General features: G+C 41.9%; 1 protein-coding gene across 2 annotated transcripts in view; it reads right to left on the minus strand.

The window, feature by feature from the left end:
• ywhae1 (tyrosine 3-monooxygenase/tryptophan 5-monooxygenase activation protein, epsilon polypeptide 1) overlaps positions 1-15,487 on the minus strand; it is a 42,037-nt gene extending 26,550 nt beyond the window's left edge. Inside the window, exon 1 of one of the 2 annotated variants that reach the window (XM_059655448.1) lies at positions 14,917-15,487. In XM_059655448.1, coding sequence (XP_059511431.1) covers positions 14,917-14,980 — 64 coding nt within the window. In that variant the 5' untranslated portion in view covers positions 14,981-15,487. The remainder of the gene's footprint in view (positions 1-14,916) is intronic. The other variant, XM_048556813.2, reaches the window with a different exon arrangement.
• Positions 15,488-19,857: the final 4,370 nt, after the last annotated feature.

Raw genomic sequence — 19,857 nt, forward strand, 5'->3', positions numbered from 1 at the left:
CTTTTGACTCCTCTATTGTAATTCAGAGGGGGGAGAAAGCTCATTTTCATAAGGAAACCCAAACTGTCTACACATGTTGATTTTTACATTGCCCTTTTAAAGCCAGCAAGTTGTCGCTGAGATAGGGACAACCAATATCTTGCCCAAGAGGCCACCGTTGAGAGTCCTGAAGTTTAAGGCTATATAACGATAGATGGTAACAAAATGCAATTCACTCCTGGAAAGACAGATACCCAGTAACAAAAAAATGAAAAGTTGCAGCCAAGATATCAATGATTATGTGCTACAGCTACCCTGGTTAAGTCAAATCTGGGAAGAGCTTTGTACACAAGGAATGAATCATTAAAAGGATCCTGCAGACAGATCCTAAAATTAAACACATTGAACAAATCGTGGCTGCCAATTTTATTTTTGTTCATGCAAATGGGGGATGGACACTGGTTCCCTTAGTGCTCTCAAGTCTTTCAATGTTGGTTCCTTTACTGCTCGCCACAAAAATTTAAGGACAGTGAAATTTCTCGTATCACAAAATCACAATGAGCTTCACAAACACGCTCATAAGGAAACTCAAACTGTCTACACATGTTGATTTTTACATTGCCCTTTTAAAGCCAGCAAGTTGTCGCTGGGATAGGGACGATCAATGAGCTTCACAAACACGCTCATTGAAGGAAGCAGAAAAAACCCACTATTTAAATGGCACCTGTTTCTGACAGATTAGCAAAGAACACAGCGCTTAATGTCATAATTCTCCAACTCGTATAAATGGTCATGAAGCAATCATGCTGCATAGGCCTAGAGTCATAACATGTGACCCACTGTAGAAGATTGTTTTACTCGACTTAATTCCACTGTAAATGCCAAAACTTACTCAGTTAATTTTAGGTTTTTTATCAGCCATTTTGCCCAGAAAAGAAGTTTTATTGAAGTTTTTCACGTTCCACTCCTCAGGACTCTCTGCTTGCAATATTTGCAGCAAGAATACAAATTCAAGGGAGAAAAATTAACATTTAACGTGTGAGAAGAGTGCCATATGATTTGCAAGCAGACTCTGATAATACAGACAGTGCCATGTGGAATGCACCTATTAATGCTGAATGACAGGTAGATCGTATCAAACAGTGTATCTCTTGGGATGAAAGGCTCTTGCGATGCAGTAGTCGTTTCTGCCTCCAAGCCAGAAGGTGCAGGTTCAAGTCCCACCTGCTCCAGAAATGCATAATAACATCTCTGAACAGGTGATATGACAACCTCTCTCTGGATGTTTGCAACAAACAAAATAATAACCACACCCAATCAACTGGGTCTAACATTTGGCAGAATTCTACAATTGAACATTTGCTGAATAATCTCAAGTCTGTAAAAAATTACGCTGACAACCAATTTAGGAGTATCAGTTGTGTTCGTAGAGATAATAGGAACTGCCAATGCTGGAGAATCTGAGACAAGGTGCAGAGCTGAATGAACACAGCAGGCAAGCTGACGTTTCGGGTCTAGACCCTTCTTTAGAAAAGGGGGAGGAGAAGGGGATTCTGAATAGGGACAAGGGGGAGGCAGGCAGAGGATGGATAAAGGACAAGATAGGCAGAGAAGAGACAGACAGGTCAAGGAGGCGGGGTTGGAGCCAGTAAAGGTGAGTGTAGGTGGGAAATTAGGGCAGGGACAGGTCAAGGTGGTGAGATGAGACTAGTAGGGAGGAGGCGGGGATGAAGCTTGAGGTGGGAGGAGTGGATACGTGGGAGGACAGGTTAGGGAAGCAGGTACGAGCTGGTCTGGTTTTGGGTTGCGGTCGGGGGAGGGGAGATTTTGCAGCTTGTGAAGTCCACATTGATATCATTGGGCTGCGGAGTTCCCAAGCGAAATATGGGTGTGTTGTGCTCATAGTCAGTAGTCCGGTGCATGTGTGTGTAACAGAAGCTACACATAACACACCTGTTTTTCTGAAGGCAAACAACCTGCACATACAGTATGTCAGCAATGTCCTATCTAGAGTCAACCTGCCGATTTAAAATTTAAATTAATCAACTCTCTCAGTCATCTAGCAATCCACATTAATGGGTACATTTTCTTGGCAATACTTCTACCAGAGTTCACTTGTCAACTAATCAGCACTCTTCCCTTCATGCTGAGTATATCAGTTATCCAAATATGAATCATTCAAATATGACTGATGAGCCTAAGAAGTGGTACAGCTATTAATTCAGTTTTCACCATAAAGAAACAATGTGAAGAATCCTAAGTAGCAAAATGAGAAGTCTCTCAAACGTAGAGGGAACAGTCACCATTAGATCTGCATTAATGACTTAAGACTAAGTACAAGATGTTTGAGAATGTAACGAAGACAGAATGCAGAATAATTCAGGCAAGCTACTTCACAAGTAAGTTACATTCAAAAGTTAGCCGTTACATACTAATCAAGAGCATGATGCAAGTGAAAACAAAATGAGAATGGGCTAACTGGAAAACTATAAAAACACTAGGGTTTATTTAGTATTAGTTTCTGGGAGGAACCTGTGGAGTAAAAGCAATTTAGAAATAATTGAACTTTTTAAAAAAGTTTAATCAACCTTTTAAGACATATTGTTGACCTTAACAGCAGGTAGGATTTGAACCTGATCCTTTTGGTCCAGAGGTAGGGATACTACTACTGTGCAACAAAGCCTGCTTTTCAAAAAAAACTGTTCAGATATGCAATGACACACCTCGAAAGCAGACAATAGATTAGAAGACCTCACACATATTAGTGTCACAGGAATCAAAATAAATACTAAACAGGTCTGTCAGTAACTGAGAGAAAAAACTAAAATAGGAATATTCACTTGCCTAGCGACTGCTAATGAACTTAAAAACGGATTCTTAGCACTGCCCTAGACACCAAGAACAAAACACTTAGATTATTCAAGTGATCCAACAACAGCCTCACATTAGACACTGCACAATGCCGCAGTCTGGCATGTATATGGAATGAACTTTTAATGAGTAGACCAAGCCAAGTCAGCTGATGGCAGAGGCAATATTGAGGCAGCCTCAGTATCCTGCTCACAATTGCTTTCCAGCCATTGTGGCATAAAACACACCTGTGTTCTGCACAACTGAATAGTCGGCAATTATTTTAGCTTTACACACAATGATCACAGGTATGAGGGAAGAGGACTGATGCCACAGTTACAACCTTCATAGAGAAAGTTGAAAAACACCAAAACAAGTAGTTTCTAATTTCAAACCATGAAATATTCCATGTCTCCCTGACCCTGTACCCACCTCAAATTCAGCTTTCAAGATCTCTCTTTCAGTAAGCACCAGTTTTAAATACACAGATGCAGTACAGTTCCTTAGGAAACTAAATTGCATTTTCAATACTTGCCCAATGAACTGCATAAAAACATTATGTTCAACAGCTATATAATGTTGTAGCCGTACTACGTGACATTAGTCAAAAAGTGCAATTCCATTTTTGATAACTATAGTTTAGGTTTATTGGCCCATTGCTACCATAATTGTTTGTGATGGCTCATCTTTGGGAGGACAGCACAAATATCAGTGGTTGGCACAGAACTACAAATACATGACCCTCCACTTGATTACTTTCTAATAACCTATCCTTACATTGGCTCTAGATGAAGTCTACAAATATAGAATTACGAAGTTGTTTATCATGAGTAGACAATGTAACATTGTTTCAACAATGTTAAAGATGTTCTCTTCAGGCATACCAAATTACAACTGCTAGACATTTCAATGCTTTTGCAGATAGATACCTCAAAATCTTAGATTCATATTGCTTTATTACATCTTCAAGAAAAAAAGGTCATGCAATTCTAGCAACTTTACACAAAAGTAGTCTCATTAACGGGTCCCAAAGGTTAAAATATATTTTTCAAGATGAATCCAACCAATTCATCATTATTGCATATTGATGACAAATTGAAATATTCTAGCTTAAATGTTATTTTCACCTATAGAAGTGCCTAGAGGCATTATAAGAAATTACCTGCACAGGCTGATTTCAAATGTCGATAGCTGCTAAAATGTATAACCATAAGACATTTACCTACAGTTACAAGTGAGGCTGAATGATCAATATCCAGTTGTATTAGCTCCAGTTTTTACAATCAGAAATTGGCTCTGTTCAATCATATAGAACACACTTCAGTCTTGCACAGTAACTGACTCTACCCAAGAAATGTGGCAAACAAAATCACACCGCTGCACATCCTTTATCCAGGAAGAAAACAACTTTAAAAACATATCATCCACTGATTTGGTTTTGAATGTACAGAAATTTACCCTACAGAGATTCAAATTTAAACAAGTTTCATTTTAGAGCAGAGCAAGCATTTTTAAAAATTGGGACTGGTTGGAATATAAAAAAATTACAGTTAATTGCTTAGTTTAGTCGACTCGATTTGTTCAAATGTCAGATACAGTAGTTTAGATCTAAAGTGTTTGAGAATGCTTGAAAAATTCAGGTCAGGCAGTACGTGCAGTGAGATGAACAGAATTAATGTCAACAGATAATGCAGATTTGTGGTAAGGCTAGCACTTATTACCTAATATCTATTGCCTCAAGAACAGCTGGACCCGGAGTCACATATAGGCCAGACTGGGTAACGACAGTTCTCTTCCTAAAGGGCATAAGGGAAGGAAATCTATCAGAGAGAAGCAGCAAAATGTGGTGGCAGTCACCAGTACAAAAGCAAAATGTTACTTATCATTTTAATCTTTATTGAGATGTGGCCGTCACAGGTAAGGCCAACATTTGTTGTCCATATCCAACTGCTCTTGAGAACACAGTCCTAAGTCATTTTCTTGAATCTGCAGTCAATTTAGATACATGCTCTGTGCTGTTAGGAAGACAACTGCAGTATTTTAGCCAAGCAGCGAAAGGGCAATGGTAAAGTTCCAAGCAGGATAAGATTGGAAGTGGTACTGTTCCCATGGGTCTGTTGTTCTCGTTATTCTACAAGATCCCAGGGTTGGAAGATGTTGTCAAAGTACACTTTACTAAAGTTGTCCAAGTACAGTGAATGAATGTTTAGTGTGGTGGAAACTGGATGCTGTTCAAACAACATTACTTTGTTCTGGATTGTGTTGAGACTGACTGCAACATTACTGAAGCAAGTATTCAAATCACACTCCAGACTTATGTCTTGCAGGATGGTGGAATTGACTTTGGGAATAGAACAGATGAGTTATACGCTCTGAAATTCCAAACATCTAACCTGGTCCTGTAATTACACATTGTTGCACGTCCAGTTAAATTTCAATAGTGGCACATGAAAATCATTTAATTGCAATAATTGTTCCCCAAGCTATTTAGACATCTGTAATGTAACAAAATACACAGCACAATGATCTGCTAGCACCTATCCAAATTAAAACAAACAGGAATTTCTAGAACAGCTGGCTCAATATTATTTATTTAGATGATGGAAGGTTACCACTTTAGATGAGATACTTGCACATATTATTGGTATACTACTGCAATCATTCTGATGCTAGATCAAGTCATCACTAGGTGGAAGACAATGCCAATTATGTTCAGAATTATTCAGAGTTCCTTCAGATAAATGTCATTAAGTTATGAAAATTTTAGTAAGCACCGTACTTGAGTGGATGATTTTTTAATTAAACCAGAACTCCCCTTTCAGATGAACTATAGTTCAAGACACAACACCTTCTCCTAACCGTATGACTGTTACCCAAAAGGACATTCCTGTTCAAAACAAAATCCTACTCAGAGCCATACAGCATGGAAACAGAGTTAAAACTTTTCAACAGAATGAGGAATCCAAATTCCCATTTACCTTAATAAGCAAACAAATTAGTCATTAGGGATAAAAGTTATTAGGTTTATTAACCAGATTTCATGTAGAAATTCATACAAGTAATTTGAAGACAACAAAGTTTAACATTAGGCAGAAAATGAAGTAAGGCAAAGAGAGACATTTTGAAAAAAGAGAACTCAGGAGAAGTAGACCAATCTGCCCCTTAAACCATGTATATGAATCAACAATCTCAGGATTATAGTTTTAAGTGTGGGAGCATAAGTTGAAAAAAGATGAATATTAATCTTATTCACAGATCAACATTTCAACTAACATCCCATAATGTAAATAAATAGGGACTTAAGACAACCAGATGGACACCTGGGGTCTGACAGGTGCTTGATGGGCTAAATGGACAATAAAGTTGTTTGGTCTTCCCCACAGAAAACAAACATTAAGCTATTTTTTAAATCACTTTTCGCACAAACCTATCCCAACTGTTTCTCCTGTTTAATTATGATGACAATGGTCATCTGTTTTTCTTTCAGGTTACATGTCCTCAAAACTCAAGCTCTAATCTTTCGTAAAGGTTGAATCATTGCAACCAATCTCCAAGGTTTTAAAAATTTGTCCTTCGGATCTGGGTGTCACTAAGTCAGCATTTATTGCCCGCCCCTACTGATTGCCTACAGGGCAGCTGAGTCAAACACATCACTGTGGGTACAGTTGCAGGTATGCCAAGTCAGGTTAGGATGGTCTCAGGGACATTGACAGACAAGACAGTTCCAATAGCTCATTGGTGTATCCAGTACATCAAGTCTGTATCACCAAAAATATGATTCTACACAGTGGGCCCAAAACCCTGAAATGCGATGTATGTGAACTGCTTATCCACGTAGTTTTTAAAAGGTTTGAGCTTCCCCACCTCAACTACCCTCCCAAAGTGGGCAAAAAGGTTTTTCTAAAATTCTCTTGCCTTTCACTTTAATTATACACCCTTGTTGTTGACCTTTCACCTAATGGTAACGCTGCTTTCTATTCATCCTGTCAACACCCCTCAATCTTAAAGACCACCACTGAGCACCCCCTTGACCTTCTGTGGCCAGCCTTATTACTGATTCAGCTCATGTCCTCAAGCAGAAACCAATTTCCTTCTTTCTCAGGGTTCAAAATTTGGGAAACTTGTCCAGCTCAATTCCATACCTTCCTACAATTGCAAACTTTTGTAATCTCAGAAATGATCTCATTATTTATAGATCCTTAGATGACACTTCCAAACCCATGACCATGAACATTTAGAATTGACAAGCATAGCAGATGCACTGGAACACCATGCAAGTTTCCCTCCAAGCCATTCACCAGCCAGACTTGGAAATATCACCATTCCTTCACCTGTCCTGGGTCAAAACCTTGGAATTCTCCCTAAAGGAAGTGTGGGTCAAAACTACACCACATGAATCGCAGCCAATCAAGGTAGCAGCTCACCATCATCTTCTCAAGGGCAACTAGAGACAATAAATGCTGGCAAGCCAATGACACCCATAACCCACTAGTTAATTAATGAACTAGATTCACCTTTGCAGTTTTCAAAAGTTGTGACCGATATAATCAACTTGATAACCTCAGTATGGGATGTCGTTATCAACAGTTCCGCTAGTGTTTCCTGCCCATCTCCAACTGCCCTTGAGGAGAAGATGGTGAGCTGACTTCTTAAAACACCACAATCCATGCACTGTCAGTAGAGCTACAATGCTATTAAGGACAAGAGTTCCAGGATTTTGACTCTGGCAGGGAAGGAACAGTGACATTTCCAACCAGTGTTCCCTCTAAGCTGCACATTGCAGCCATTTCAATGTTCGGCACATGAAGATCTGCACTGGCATGTCGATTGTGACACACTTCAGGTCCCAAGAGTTGTAATCATACAAGGGTCCTGGAGGCTCATATCTAACTGAAGAGCCTTGGTGTTGCAAGTGCACTGGAAACATCTGGCATTTTTGGGAGCAGGATGCAGAGGATTGGTTTCAGCGAGATCTGGAGCACAGCTTTTCAGTACTTTTGCTGAAATTTTATCACAGCCCAGGTAAACTAGAAACTAGACTGTCAAAATACTGAATACACGAGCAAGGAAGTTCTGACAGAGCTGCACAAGAAGTTAGGCCATAGCTGCAGTACCATGTGCAGTTCTGGTCTCCACATTATAGGAAGGATGTAACAGAGAAGATTCACCAAGATGCTACAGTAATTCAGCTATTCAGGGGAATCTCAATAGGCTGGAGCTATTTAACCTGGACCAGACAAGGCTGAGGGGTGAACAACACACAAGGGTCCTTGATAGGGTACATATCTTTTCCCTTAGATGAGCCAATAACCAGGGGACACAGTTGTAGGATCAGCAGCAGACGGTTTATAGAGAATTCAAGATTTAAAAAACTTCACTCAGAGGGTGTCTGGTATTTGGAACTCATAGCATACAAGGTTAAAGGGAAAATGAGATTAAGAAAGAAGCTTGAAAACAAATTCAAACATGGGCAGAAGGGCCTTTTCTCATGCTTTTGAACACTGAATCTATGTGGGTGTCACTAGCTAGACCAGCAGTTATTTGCCCATCGCTACTTGACATTGAGACGGCAGGGGCTTTTTGAACCATAGAAGTCCATTTGGAGCAGGCACAACTGTAATGCTATTATGGAGACAGCTCCAGGATTTTGACTCGGCAACAAAGGAACATCAACATACTAAGTCAGAGCAGCGCACGGCTCAGAGGGGAACTTGACCAGGCTGTTATCCCAATTTTGGCACTAATGCCCAGCTACTGGTAAGGGGTCATCAACAGATTGAGTTTGTCATCGTTGATGCCAGACATTTCATTGTTTCACTGAGACCTTTGAATGCTTAAAGACAGTAGCCCATTTTTGGAACAGTTAAGCATTAACTACATTGCTGTGGATGTGTTATCATACACAGGTGAGGCCAGGTAAGAACAGCAGTTTTCCATACCTTAAAAACTATTAGTGAATCAGATTTGTTTTTACAATAATTGACAATGGTTTCAGACTGTTGATTCCAGATTTTGAAAATTCAAATTCTGTTTGCCAGGGTGGGACTCAAAGAGCCCCCAGAACATTAGAGGTCTCTGCATTACTAGTTCAGTGACAACGTCACAACACAGGCTCCCATCACTTCTCACTTAGTATTTACCTGCAAAATTGGTGAATTCCATCCATTATTATAAAGGGAAGGTCAAGTTTAAAACACTAGAACTAATCAATTGCCTGCAAGCATACTTTTTAATAATCTAATGAGTCGTAACAAATGTTTAACTGGAAGGTGAATAGATTGTTTCATTAAATTAAGCACTGGCAGGGTATGGAAACCCAATGAATATGGATTAAATAACACAAATTTGATTTGGAAACATAGCTAGGTACTGCATTACAGCACGTACACAAAGTAGTAGTGGTAAATGGATGACAATCACAACCATTTAACTGCAAAACTGGTTAACTCCACTATTTGTATTGCACCTGACAAATGATTCCAAGGTTTATCCCCATAAGTGTCAAAATATCTGACTTATCCACATAAGGAAGTATTAGGATAGGTGATAAGGTTTTATAAGGATTTAAGAAGTGTCTTAAGAGGAAACACAGATCAATGGTTTCAACAGAATTTCAGAGCTTAACCTCAGATGAGAATTCAGCTACCTTTAGTACAGCAATTAAAGTCAGAAGCTAGAACAGGAAGGTGACTGTTTAGAGGCCTGTTCAGCTAGAGAAGGAGGGAGACATTTAATATTCAAGGCATTCATCAGTAATTCAACAAGCATTAAGGTTGTTTTGAAGAGATGAAGAGTTTTGTGCAAGTATGGGTAGGAGCAGAAGCCGGCCAGGAATATCTTTGGAATAGTCAGCCTCAAGATAACACAGGAACGATGAGAGCTTCAAGTAAGCCAGGCGAGATATTGAACATGAAAATAGGCAAGCTTGCATAAGGTGCACAACAGTCTTGTGGCACAGTGGTAGTGTCCCTATCATGGGGCCAGAAAATGAGTGCAAAGTGGTGGTGGTGCTGTTTACGGTTGTAGGGGTAGGGGTGAGGTGCACAATGAGATGAAAATCACCAGGGTTCCCAAAAATTAGTTGAATGAAGTTTTAGTTCATACAGCACAGGATGTTGGGCAAACATTCTATCCACTGAGTGACAGCTGAGAGGTAGAGTACTACAGCTGGGTCTTGGCAGAGTGGATGCCGACAGTGTCAGAAAGGGCAGCAGCGAAGGGGGAAAACGTGAGCCAAATGTGGCAATTGAAAGAAAAGCCATTGTAGAATATTCTCAGGCCATAATTCAATGGATGACAGTGGAAACGTAGCGGAAAATGGTGCATCACCATTTCAAAGACTATAAAAAGGGTCAAGAAGCAGAAGGACATAAATTACTTTTGCTAGTGACACAGGTTAACATTTATGACTTCGACAGAGTCACACTGTGGAGGGCACTGAAGCCTATTGAGTGAAATTCAAAACATGGGGTTGGGAGAAACGAATTTCACAGGTGACCTCATTCAAACACTCAAGAGAAAAGGCAATTTTCATGGAGACATGGCCCAACACTGGTGTTCCTCAGACCAGTTCCTCCAGGAAAACTGGAAATAAATGACTTGGATCATTTACCTGACAAGTAGCAGTGTTTTAATTCAACCCTCGGAAACTATTCCATATTGAAATTAGATTTGCATTCTGAAGTAAAACTACTAAAGTACAAACCTAATGACTATTAGATTAGGTTATCTGCATTATACAACATTTTATTAAAAATCATAAGACTTTTTGCAATTTTGGAAAAAGACACCCTGATGACTTATTTGGTAAAGGCAACACCAGCATCAACCTGGTTCAGTTGGGAGAACTGTAACACCAGACAAAACAGTATTAGTCTATATCATGATGCAGACCTGACCACCTGCTGCGGTCAAACACTCCAGTGTGATATGGTTAGAAATACCATCAACTGCATTAGGCCCCAAACAAAAGGTTTATCCTTAGTCAAGTGACATGATACAAGACAACATTCCCAAAACCTGAACTGCAAATCCTGATTAACTACCATGAGTAAATAAATGACCGGTTTTCAGTCAAGACCACAATTTGCTGGTAGGACATTATAACTGAATGATTATGCATAGGGAGAGAGGAATGTGCAACGAGACCTGGGTGCCCTCATACACCAATTGCTGAAGACAAGCAAGCAGGTCCACTTGGAGGTCACCATTTGCCTTCATATCAAACTATTCAAGTACAGAAGCAGGTTGTCTTGCTGCAATTAAACAGGGTCTTGGTGAGACCACACCTGAAATGCTGCAGGCAGTTTTGGTCTCCTTATTTAGGACAGGATAATCTTGCTATATGTGGTGAATCAGTTAGGGTTATATTCACTAGAGTTCAGAATAATGAGGGAGAGGATCTCAAACCTCAAATTCTAACAGGACTAGACAGGGTAGATGCAGGAAGTATGTTCCAATGATGGGAGAGCCCAGAACTCAGGGTCATAGTACATGGATATCAGTAAGCCATTTAGGACTGAGATGGAAGAATTTCTTCAGAGTTCAGCACCTGTACAATTTGTTACCACAGAAAGCAGGAGGGGTTTAGGAGCTGGATATAGCTCTTAGGGTTAAAGGAATCAAAGCATTTTGGGGTAAAGCAGAACAGACTAATCAGTTGGATGATCAACCATCATAATGAACGGTATCAAATTAAATCCCAGTCTGAGATAACAAGGTGTAGAGCTGGATGAACACAGCAGGCCAAGCAACACCACCTCCCCTGCCACCCCCGGGGGGAGGGAGGGAGGGAGGGAAGAAGGGAAGCAGATCCACACAGGTCTTTTCAGAGGGAGGAGGGTAACTTCTTCAAGGTAGGCATACTATCTCTATATCCCTGTCTGTACCTCTTTAGCTGAATCTAGTTAGAGGTTGGGTGTTACAATTCCTTCCACCAACTCTATGCAGCTTTCTGACTGTGATTGTTTTATGTCTTTTCCAGGAAGTGCAGCATGAGGACTTAAATGGCTCAGGATTAATCCTTTTACAGTCAATGTATCCAGAGAGTCTGGCTGCTTGCCTATCAATGTACAAGAAAATAAGCACTTTCAAAACAACTTTGTTTAAAACTCTACAGTTACAAAGTGCCACACCATCCATGAAACACATTCAGTCAAATGTTCCAAAGAAACCATTTTCCTAAAGATCAACTGATTCAAAGACTGGAATGAAAACTGCAAAAACTTCACCCACTTGATTGGTGGGCAGCACAGTAGAAGCTGTCTAGCGGCTTGTTTCAATGTGCTGAGACACCTGCCAATCAATGTTCATACCTTCTAAAAGGCCTGAGATGAAGAGAATTGCTCGAGTAAAGTGCATAGAGTGTAATCAGAGCAATAAGAAAATGAGTAAACAATCAGAACTGGAATATTACAAAAACCATTAAAGGACCTATATAAAAATTAGAAAGATCTATAGTGGCTGGTTTAAAGAGGTACTCAAGAAATTCTGGCTCAAGAATTTAACATTCCACTCCACGTTTCAACCTCAGTTCCATCGTTGAAGCAACAGCTGGTTCATGGACCAACAAACAAGGTTAATCACAGAGTTCAAACACATCATCTTCCTGATGTGTATGAAAATACCACATTATGTAATATTAATATCTTTAATTACCGAATCTTCCAAAATTTAAATTTTCAAAAGACTGTCAAAGTCCTTGGCACAGCTTTATTGCTATTATAAATTAAAAAAGACATAGAAGGCTTGTTTATATCAGTTTTATTTGTAGCAGAAATTTGTTTACCATGCAATTGTCCTAGTTCCCTATTCCCCATCATCTCGCACAGGTTATTCAGCCTACATCTGTGACAACTATTTACTGGAAACAGATTTGTAGTTTTAGAAACTGCAGACTGTCCGACAGTGTAAGGAAGACCTGGATTTAGTTTGGCAGCACAAAGAACAAAAATGCCCTCAGGTTAGATTACTTCTGCTAGGAAAAAAACTACCGCTCATTCTGTTAAAAGATCTAAGTTTAAGCAAATTTATAGGTTTCTTTCAGCCCTGAATACTCAATGAAATCATGTCTAAAGCATTACAATCTTATTAGTCTGGTCAGCATAATACACCAGGATGGGAAGAACTTTACTAATTAGAAACACCTTTGATGGAAAAAGGTCTTCGAAGAATCTTAAATCAACTCCATTGCTTGGCCATTGTACCACAAGTTATGGGAAACAGTGTCTGTTTGATGGATGTATGTGGACTCTGCCTGTGCCACCCATGCAGTATGGCTAAGTCAGTAATGGCAAAGAATGTAGTGCATTTCTTCCAACACTGCACAATTAAGAAATACATGCAATTATTTTAGTGAAACCAGACATGACTAAAAATTGAGAAAAAACGAAACCCCACATCCCATCAGTATGAATATTTGAAAACGAGCTCCACCGAGTCTGTTTAAAGATGTCAAATCCAACTATTGTCTAGAGATTTTCACTCAAAATTAATTTACAAAGTGTCCCATGGCACTTGTCAGAAAAGATCCCATCCATAATTTTGAAATTACAATATACCACACAGTTACTGCAACTGTTTAAAACATGTCACACCAAAAATGCAGTAAATTACAGCAATCTAAAATATTTCTACATTGTACTTGCAAACAAATAGCCCCTCCCTCCAAAAGAAGTTGCCCATATTACAGACAAATCAGTTGGTACAGTCAAATTTATATTAATTAGTAATTTCACAGTTAGCTTAAGGGAACTGATTTTAAAACGTCAACAAGATTCATACTTTTTCCTCAATTATTCACAGAACTTTAACAGGTAACTATTTCAGGTAAGCAAAATAATTCCTGTTGTTGTGTGAGGGAGACAATGAATAGCATCAAAAATAATATCCTTAACTCATCATAGCTTAAATTTAGCTTAATTTCAAAAAGGAATTTCATAACAGCTTATGAACCCACATCTAGGTTTACAACTGCTGAACCCAGACTTGTCAATAGGTTGAAATTACTAAAATAAATAGTCTACAAAACCTTGCAATAAGAATCTGGGAAAACAAGTTTGAGTCAAAATGTGCAATAACAAAAAAAACCCTCTGCAATGAGAAGCTGGGTTTGAGAAGGAATTCCTGGCCTCCACCCCACCTCATTTCTCAGCATGTGTGCGCTAAGGGTGACCTGCAACTTCCGCCTAGGCAGAATGAGGCAAGAATCGTCTTTAATCCCATTGTGTATAAGAATTAACTATGAGGATTAAAACATTCCAATTCACATTTCCGAACAGGAATTCTTTTTTACGTGAAACAGAGACATGAATTAAAATGGTGGTCTGGCCCAGTCTCCGGGCGCTAAACCTTCAGACGCAAATTCCACCGCATTCATTTTCTGAATTAAATCAGTGGGAAGGCGGTGAAGAGGAGACATACACCGCCATCTATTAACCCAAGTCCTCTTGCCCAAGCACTGAAGAAGCAATTCAATGTCATTCTGCAAATCGGTACTTCTTCTTTGCTCCGGGGGAGGGAGGGGGAAAACGACGAAAGATTCAACCTTCAGAACCCGAGGCTGGGGGTAAACGTCGAGGGAAATTATACTGGAAAACGGGGGGGGGGCGAAGAGAAGAATCTGAAAGAGGGAGGGTGGGAAGAAGGCGACTTTCACAGCGGATGCACCTCTCTCCATGATGGAGAAGGGAGGGGTCAGAGTGAATAAAAGACGGCCGGGATCTTGCCGTGCCTCCCGCCGGATTGGAGTCAATGCCCTGCCCAGGCTGGGGAGTAGGGGAAGGAGGAGTGTGGGGGGGGGGGGGGTTAAGGTGGGTTTTGTTTAAAAGATCCGGGATCGGGTTGGTAAAAGGAACGGGGGGGGGGGGGGGGAGAAGAGAGGGGAGAGCGCGGGCACCGAGCGGCCGCTGGGCGCCATTTTGTGAAGCCGGCGGCCGGGAGAGACAGGGTGAGGAGAGCCGGGGGGGGGGGGAGAGAGAGAGAGAGAGAGACACGACAAATCCCACCGCTCAAAACCCGGCACCACAAACACAAAACCCCAAAACAACTAACCCACCCAACCACCTCACAACAACGAACATCTCTCACCGTCGTAGCGCTCAGCCTGCTCGGCCAGCTTGGCTTGGTAGACGAGGTCCTCGCGGTCCTCCATGTTCTCCGGTGGAGGGGGTGGGGAAGGGAGGGTGGCTGAGGCGCTCGATGGACGGGAAGGAGGAGGATGAGGATTACCTCGTTTTTAAAAAAAATAAAAAAGAAATCGCCGGCGGCTTTGATTTAAGAGGGGCTCCTTTCTTTCCGTTTAGGTTGCGGTTGCGGCAGCGGCAGGGGGGGGGGGGGGGAAAGAGGGGTGTGGCGGCGGTAGGCGATCGAAGGATGCAGAACTTCGGCAGGAAAAGAAATAACAGCGAGCTAATCTCACTTGCCGATTCTTCTTTTTTTTTTCACTTCCCAGGCTTTAAAAGCCCGCAGACAGAGGAGTGTGGTTCGGGGAGGGGAGGACTGGCAGAGAAGGCGAGGCGAAGTCGAGAGGCAGACACGGAGGGAGCGACCGCCGTCCTCAGGAAGCAGCCGAGCCGCTCACACACGAACCTTGTTCGCCCGCTCGCACCCGCCGCCGAGCAGCTGCCAAAATGGCGGACAGACAGGGTATAGTTCCGGGCTCCGCTATCCCAGCGCCTCCTTTACCCCCCTCCCTCACACACACACACACACACACACACACGCGCTCTCACGTTGCGCGCCGCCGGGTAGTGAAGCGGCGGCCGCACTACTTCCCTTCCGTCTTCCCCACTCCAAAGGGCTTCAGCCTGTCGGGTGGGGTTGTGCGCCTGCGCGGATGACGGCGGAAGGATACGCGCCCCTCCCCGCGGGTGGAATCATAGGGCGGTGAGAAAAGGCAACAAAGCCCATAGTGCCGGGCACCGCGCCTTCGGGCGAGCGCTCCGCGCCGGTGAGGTGGCACAAGCGGAGCGCCGGCAAAAGTGTGGGCAAGGCCGCTGTGTCTGGCCGCGCTGCGGAAAGAGCGCCAGCTGCTATAAGAGAAAGGGTAGTGTGGGCGTATGGAGAGTAGCATGCACACGTATATGTAAAAATTGCATGCAAAATTATACATACTTGCAAAAAAGCAGGCTGCTCAATGCATTCCACTCGAAGGAAAATATTCTCCATTAATTCATTTGTTGATCAATGTCTTCGGCTTTAAGGGAAAATAAAAAGGAATCGTTGCACACAGGGCATTCTGAAACCAAGTAGGACAGTCACCTCCAACTGTCAGGCCATCTCTACAGGAATTCCCAGTGTTCTAGGCACTATAATGTTCAGCTGCTTGTTCCCTGACCTCGACTCCATCATAAGGTTAGAAGTAGGGATGATGGCCAATATTTGCACAATGTTCACAACTCCTCAAATACTGAAATAACAAAGTGTAGAGCTGGATGAACCGAGCAGGAAAGCTGGCATTTCCTTGACCCTAACCCTCCTTAAATGCTGAACCGTGTTGCACAAATGCAGCAAGATCTGGACAGTATCCAGATTTGGACTGACAAGTGGCAAGTAACATTCAGGTGATCCAAATGCCAGGCAATTACCTACCATGTTCAACACCTGAAGAAGGGCTGACACTCTAAATGCTTGTGTCTTCAAATAAATCTGTTGGATTACAACCTGGTGTCAAAAACAAAGTTGCTGGAAAAGCTCAGCATGTCTGGCAGCATCTGTGAAGATAAAAATTAGAGTTAATGTTTGAGTTCCAGTGACCCTTCCTCAGAACTCAACCTGGTGTTGTATGATTTCTGACCATTTCTAAGGAGAAAATCTCATCATTGCCCCTTGACATTCAATGTAACAAACATTGATGAATCTCCTTCTACCATAGAATTCTGATGATTGGGTGATGCAGATAAACTCTCTGCTCTGTCAGGGGATCCCAAGAGAAGGAGATTAGATTAGATTAGATTCCCTACGGTGTGGTAACAGGCCCTTCGACCCAACAAATCTACACTGCCCCTTAAAGCATCCCACCCAGACCCATTCCCCTACAACCCACACACCCCTGAACACTACAAGCAATTTAGCATGGCCAATCCACCTCACCTGCACATCTTTGGACTGTGGGAGGAAACCGGAGCACCCGGAGGAAACCGACGTAGACACGGGGAGAATGTGCAAACTCCACACAGACAGTCGCCTGAGGCTGGAATCGAACCCAGGTCCCTGATGCTGTGAGGCTGCAGTGCTAACCACTGAGCCACCATGTCGCCCCAAAGAGATGTGACCTTAAAATTGGAGGCAGGCAGTTTATAAGTAAAATCAGAAAAACATTTCATAAAGAGTAGTAGAAAAAGTTATGGACGCTGAGCCAATTTGACGTCTTTTTAAAAACCAGAAGAACTGCAGATGCAGTAAATCTGAAACAAAAATAGTGATTGCTGGAAAAGCTCAGCAGTTCTGGCAGCATCTGGGGAGAGAAATCAAGAGTTAATGTTTTGGGTAGAGTGACCCTTCCTCAGAACTCCTCTCAGAAGGGTCACTCGACACAAAACATTAACTCTGATTTCTCTGTTTTTAATGTGTTACAAACCTGAGCCTGATTGATACATTTTTAAGATCATTACAGGATTTGGACGTGCCGGTGTTGAACTGGGGTGGACAAAGTTAGAAGTCACATGACACCAGGTTACAGTCTAACAAGTTATTTGAAATCACAAGCTTTTGGAAGGGGCTACAATCACACAATTTGGAATTGGAGTACAAACAATTCGTAACCTAATGACTGGTGAACAAGGCTTGAGGGCTGACTGATCAACTTTGTTACAGAAATAATTAGGCTTTTCAGAACTCATATGCATACAACACAAGAGTAATCTAACCAGACAAAACTCTATTTTTACAGCTCAAAGTAGTTACCTGTTTGCACTTATAATTAGCTCTTAAAATTATTTTTAAAGTTTATTTCTGCAATGCATAAACTGGACATTGTCAAACAATAAAAAAGAAAATTTCTACAAATTAGGCTGAAAACACCTTTCTAAAACATTTGAAATTGTGGCTTGAAAGAAGATGTACTTTCCTAAGTTTCATTCAGCCAGGTTCTGATGTCTCTAAATTTAGACAGGGTGGTTCATTAGATGCAGGTACAGTTATAACATTTGAGAGACATTTGGGCTGGTATGTTAATAGGAAACGTTTAGAGAGATATGGGTCAAATGCAGGCAAGTGAGGCTAGTTTAGGGGAAACTTTATCAGCAAGGATGAGTTGGACCAAGGAGTCTATTTCTGTGCTGTATGACTCTATGACTTACATTGTAAAAGGAGGCTGTTTGGCCTTTCCTGGCTGCGCCAGCTCTCCAAGTCAGCACTGCACACAGTGTTATTATCCTACATACTCTCTGTATCCCTGCACATTTTTCCTTTTCCAAAAGTCAGCCTGCCTCAATTTAAACTTCCTTGACCACACTCAGGCAATGTATTCCAGACCTTCATACTCACTGCATGAAAATTCTTTTTCTCATACCACGGTTACTTATTTTAACAATGTAAAATTGACCTCTTGGAATTAAGAACAAAAACAAAGATTGCTGGAAAAGCTCAGCAGGCCTGGCAGCATCTGTGAAGGCAAAAAAACAGTTAACGTTTCGGGTCCGGTGCCCCTTCCTCAGAACTCAATCCTGGGATTGACACGGACCACAAACTGAACGGGCCCAGTTATAAAAATACTGAGCTGGTAATTCTGGATGAGTAACTCACCTGACTCCCGAAATCCTGTCCAACATCTACAAGGCACAAGTCAGGAGTGTGAAGGAATGCCTCCCATTTGCCTGGGTGAATGCAGTTCCAACAGCACTCAAGAAGCTTCACATATCCAGGACGAAGCAGCTCACTTGGTTGGCATCACATCCACCAAATTCACCAATTCACTCCCTCCGCCACCAGTACACAGTGACAGTACCATGTACTATCTACAACATGTGCTGCAGTTAGTACCAAAGCTCATCCAACAACAGTTTCCAAACCATCAACCTTTACCACCTAGAAGGAAAAAGACAGTCATGACAGGGAAAAACATGCCCTCACCTTACCAATCTGCCAGCTACAGACACATCAGTCCGTGATGGTACTGGTAAGTGTGACCACTGCACACTCCATTCACTCCACATGTCAAGAAAGGGTTGGAAACACTGGATACTGCAAAGGCTACGAGCCCCAACAACATTCCAGCAATAATATTGAACATATGGTCCATAACATGCCGCTCCCATAGCCAAGCTGTTCCAAAACAGTTACAACACTGGCATCTATCCGATAATGTGGAAAATTGCCTAAGTATGTCCCGTGCATTAAATGCAGGACAAATCCAACCCAGCAAATTACCGCCCGTCAGTCTCCTCTCGACCATCAGTAAAGCGATGGAGGGTGTCAGTAACGGAGCTATCAAGCAGCACCTGCTCAGCAATAACCTGCTCAGTGACGCCCAGCACCTGATGTCATTACAGATTTGTTCAAACATGGACAAAAGAGCTGAATTCCAGGGGTGAGGTGACAGTGGCAGCCCTTGACATCAAGACTACATTCAACTGAGTGTGGCATCAAGGAGCCCTAGTGAAACTGGAATCAATGGATATCATAGGTGAAGCTCTCCACTGGTTGGAGTCATATCTGGCACATAGGAAGATGGACATGGTTGGTGGACATCACTCATCACAGCTCCAGGACATCTCTGCAGGACCATCTCCAGCTGCTTCATCAGTGACCTTCTCTCCATTATAAGGTCAGAAGTGGGGATGTCCACTGATGATTGCAAAATGTTCAGACACTGAAGCAGCCCATTTCAAATGCAGCGAGATCTGGACAATATCCAGGCTTGAGCTGATAAGTGGCAAATAACATTCACCACCACATAAATGTCAGGCACTGACCATCTCCAATAAGAAACAATCCAACCACCGCCCTTTGCCATTCAATGGCGTTACTATCACTGAATACCCTACTATCAACACCTTCCACTTATCATTGACGAGCCACATAAACAGA

Source organism: Stegostoma tigrinum, chromosome 27 (genome assembly GCF_030684315.1).
Source record: "Stegostoma tigrinum isolate sSteTig4 chromosome 27, sSteTig4.hap1, whole genome shotgun sequence".
Classification (NCBI taxonomy): domain Eukaryota; kingdom Metazoa; phylum Chordata; class Chondrichthyes; order Orectolobiformes; family Stegostomatidae; genus Stegostoma; species Stegostoma tigrinum.